Source organism: Ochotona princeps, chromosome 27 (assembly GCF_030435755.1).
Source record: "Ochotona princeps isolate mOchPri1 chromosome 27, mOchPri1.hap1, whole genome shotgun sequence".
In the NCBI taxonomy this organism is placed as follows: domain Eukaryota; kingdom Metazoa; phylum Chordata; class Mammalia; order Lagomorpha; family Ochotonidae; genus Ochotona; species Ochotona princeps.
The window spans coordinates 22,678,023-22,681,685 of NC_080858.1; the positions used below are offsets into that span (position 1 = coordinate 22,678,023).

Here is a 3,663-nt window from a genome sequence, read left to right on the forward strand (position 1 = left end):
CAGAAGAAGTTCCTGGCTCCTGGTTTTGGATTGGCTCAGCTCCAGCCATTGTGATCACTTGGGGAGTGAATCATAGGCTGGAAGATCTTCCTCTCTGTCTCTCCTCCTCTCTCTCTATATATGTGGCTTTCCAATAAAAATAAATAAATATTTAAAAATTGTCAGAATGTAAAGAAAATTAGTTTTAAAAAAAGGAACTGTAGACCCTAATACCTTAATAAGACTACAGCTGCACACACACAAGGGTTATAGCAATTGCAACGAAGTTGGCGGAGGAGTAGCAAGAGCTCACCTGCCTGCTGGAGTAAACGCAAAGTTCAAGAAGTCCAACCAACAGCTTACTGAATTTAGTTGGCTAGTTAAGATGTATTTCTTTATTTTTATTTATTTTTATTTTTTTGTTTGTGTTGTTTATTTTTTTAAAGATGTATTTATTTTTATTGCAAAGTCAGATATACAGAGAGAAGGAGAGACAGAGAGGAAGGTCTTCCAGCCTATGATTCACTCCCCAAGTGACCGCAACAGCCAGTGCTGAGCCGATCTGAAGCCAGGAGCCTGGAACTTCCTCTGGGTCTTCTACACAGGTGCAGGGTCCCAAGGCTTTGTGCCGTCCTTGACTGCTTTACCAGGCCACAGGCAGGGAGCTAGATGGAACTGGATGGAAAGTGGGGCTGCTGGGATTAGAACTGTCACCCATATGGGATCCTGGCACGGTCAAGGTGAGGACTTTAGCCGCAAGGCTACCGTGTTGGCTCCTTCTTTTCTTTTTTTTAAAGATTTATTTATTTTATTGGAAAGGCAGGTATACAGAGAGGAGGAAAGAGAGAGGAAGATCTTCTGTCTGCTGATTCACTCCCCAAGTGGCTGCAACGGCCAGAGCTGAGCCAATTCAAAGCCAGGAGCCTCTTCTAGGCTTCCCACATGGGTGCAGGAAAGTAAGGATTTGGTCCATCCTTGATTACTTTCCCAGGCCACAAGCAGGGAGCTGGATGGGAAGTGGAGCTGCCGGGATTAGAACCGGCGCCCATATGGGATCCCGGGGCGTTGAAGGAGAGGACTTTAGCCGCTAGGCCATGCCGCCGGGCCCTCTTGATTGTCTTCTAAAATTTTATTGACACGCAAGTATGGTCTCTCAAAACCTAGTGCTTATATTTAATATATATGACTATGCAGTTAATCTGCAACAATTTCCATTGCGATGCCAAGATGGCCATCCTAAAGCACGTTTAAGATGCTCCAAAAGGCAAGGAAACGATGGAGGTGGAAAAGGTGCAAGGCGGCTCCGGACATGATGGCACTGGTTTTTTTATTGGAGTTTCTCACTATACCAGTAACAGGATAAAAACACTGGGCGACACCGAGCCTAGCCTGTTTGCCAGGTTAACACGGCATTACGCACTTGTGCCTCAGGCGTTTCCCGTGGCCTCTGGGCACCCCGCAACATCGTCCTCTACGGGCGGGGCTCGGTCTTTTCGTTCAAGCACTACAAGGGTGTGTTGGCGCAACCTGTTGGCCACGGGTGACTGCTGCGGTGGCTTCTCCTACACAAAGCATCGCTCCATCCAGGATCTCTGCCGTTTTGTTTGACCCTCGTCCCAAGGTGCAAGGGGAGGAAGTGCTTAGATCTTTTTTTTTCTTTTAAAGATTTTATTTATTTATTTATTTATTTATTTTTAAAGATTTATTTTTATTACAAAGTCAGATATACAGAGAGAGGAGGAGAGACAGAGAGGAAGATCTTCCATCCGATGTTTCACTCCCCAAGTGAGCCGCAACGGCCGATGCGCACCGATCCGAAGCCGGGAGCCTGGAACCTCTTCCAGGTCTCCCACGGGTGCAGGGTCCCAATGCATTGGGCCGTCCTCAACTGCTTTCCCAGGCCACAAGCAGGGAGCTGGATGGGAAGTGGAGCTGCCGGGATTAGAACCGGCGCCCATATGGGATCCCGGGGCTTTCAAGGCGAGGACTTTAGCCGCTAGGCCACGCCGCCGGGCCCGGAAGTGCTTAGATCTTACACCTGTGCACAGCCTTGCGTCTTGACACGCACCTGTTTCTTGCAGGGAATCCTCTCCTGCGAGGGGTAACGCTTTTCATTTCTCTACCTGCCTCGATTTCCTGCATAACAACAACCAGTGGAGATATCACATAAAAAGATGTACATAAACAACCTGCAAAATGTTTTTATAGTCTAGCACAATTTAAAACGTTGGGAAAGGGCACAAGCCTAGCAATTAGGCTGCCTTCCTTTCTTGTACTCCCCACCCACCATTTATTTGTGAAGCAGAGCTACAGGCGTGGACAGTGAGCTCTTCCACCTGCTGGTTCACTCCCCCAGTGGCTGTAACAGCCGAAGCTGGTCAGGCCCAAAGCCAGGCTCCCTCAGAGCTGCCTTGGAGTCTTGCAAGTGGCCGCTGCCGCCCAAGCACTTGTGCTAAACTCTGCTGTTTTCCCAGGCCGTTAGCAGAGAGCTACATCAGAAGTGAAAACAGCCTCTCGGCCAGGCCTTGCGTCCGCGCTGCCATCATGGACACGAGTTGGGTGCAACCCATCAAGCTTGCCAGGGTCCCCAAGGTGCTGGGCAGGACCGCTTCCCAGGGACAGTGCACGCAGGTGCGCGTGGGATTCGTGGATGACACGAGCCACCGCATCATCCACAGTGTGAACGGCCCCATGCAGGAGGGCGACGTGCTCACCCTGCTGGAGTCGGAGCGGGAGGCTCAGACGCTGCGCTGAGCTGATGCCTGGTCCTCCTGGACGTCCCACCAGCCCCGCACCCCCAGAATGGCCTGCGATTGTTAAATAAAAGTGTTTGTATTGCAAAGAAAAAGAAAAACAAAAAAGCCAGGATTCTAACTAGCACCCATATGGGATGCTGGTGCCACAGTTAGAGGCCTGAATTGCTACGCCACAGCTCTGGCTGTCTCCCATTAGCTATGGCTCCAGTAACGGGGTTCCTGCCACTTGGGGGAGATCTAGTCTGAGTTCTTGCTTCTTGGCAGTACCTGTGGGCATTCGGGGAGTGAACCAGTGGAAGCAAGTGTTTCTTCTCTCAAATACATTTTAACATGTTGATATTAGAGTGGGTGGTTTGCAGGGCGATTAAGTCCCCCCCTTGGACACCAACACTCTCCACACCAGTGTCTGCATCAAATCTTGGCTGTTCTGCTCTGGAGCACCCTGCAAGGCTGAACGTGTCTACTCAAGCACTTGGCTCCCTGGAACTCACACGGGAGACCCAGGCTTAGCTCTTGGGTGCTAGCTTTGGCCTGGCTCAGGCCTGGCTTTGCAAGCATTTGGCGGGAGAAGCAGTGGACAGATGATCTCTGTCTCTATCTTTCAAACAGAATGAAAAAAAATAAGCAAATATATATATATAAGGATTTTTATTGGAAATTCAGATTATTAGAAGGAGAGACACAGAGAAAGATCTTATATCCTCTGGGTCACTCCCAAAGGGCCTCAAAGGCCAGAGCTGAGCAGAGCTGAAACCAGGAGCCAGGAGCCTGTTCTGGGTCTCCCACGCAGGTGAAGAGTCCCAAGGCCGTCCTTGACTGCTTTCCCAGGCCACAAGCAGGGAGCTGGTAGGGATGTGGAGCAGCCAGGACACAAACTGGCACCCATATGGGATCCCAGCAGATCCAAGGCAAGGACTTTAGGCATTAG

The 3,663-nt window shown here is 50.0% G+C and overlaps 1 protein-coding gene across 1 annotated transcript; it reads left to right on the top strand.

Moving 5' to 3' along the window:
* Window positions 1-2,520: 2,520 nt before the first annotated feature.
* On the top strand, window positions 2,521-2,733 carry LOC101522754 (small ribosomal subunit protein eS28-like). Its single transcript, XM_036497388.2, has one exon. It carries the CDS (start codon window positions 2,524-2,526, stop codon window positions 2,731-2,733), a length of 210 nt encoding a protein of 69 aa, XP_036353281.2. The 5' UTR covers window positions 2,521-2,523.
* Window positions 2,734-3,663: the final 930 nt, after the last annotated feature.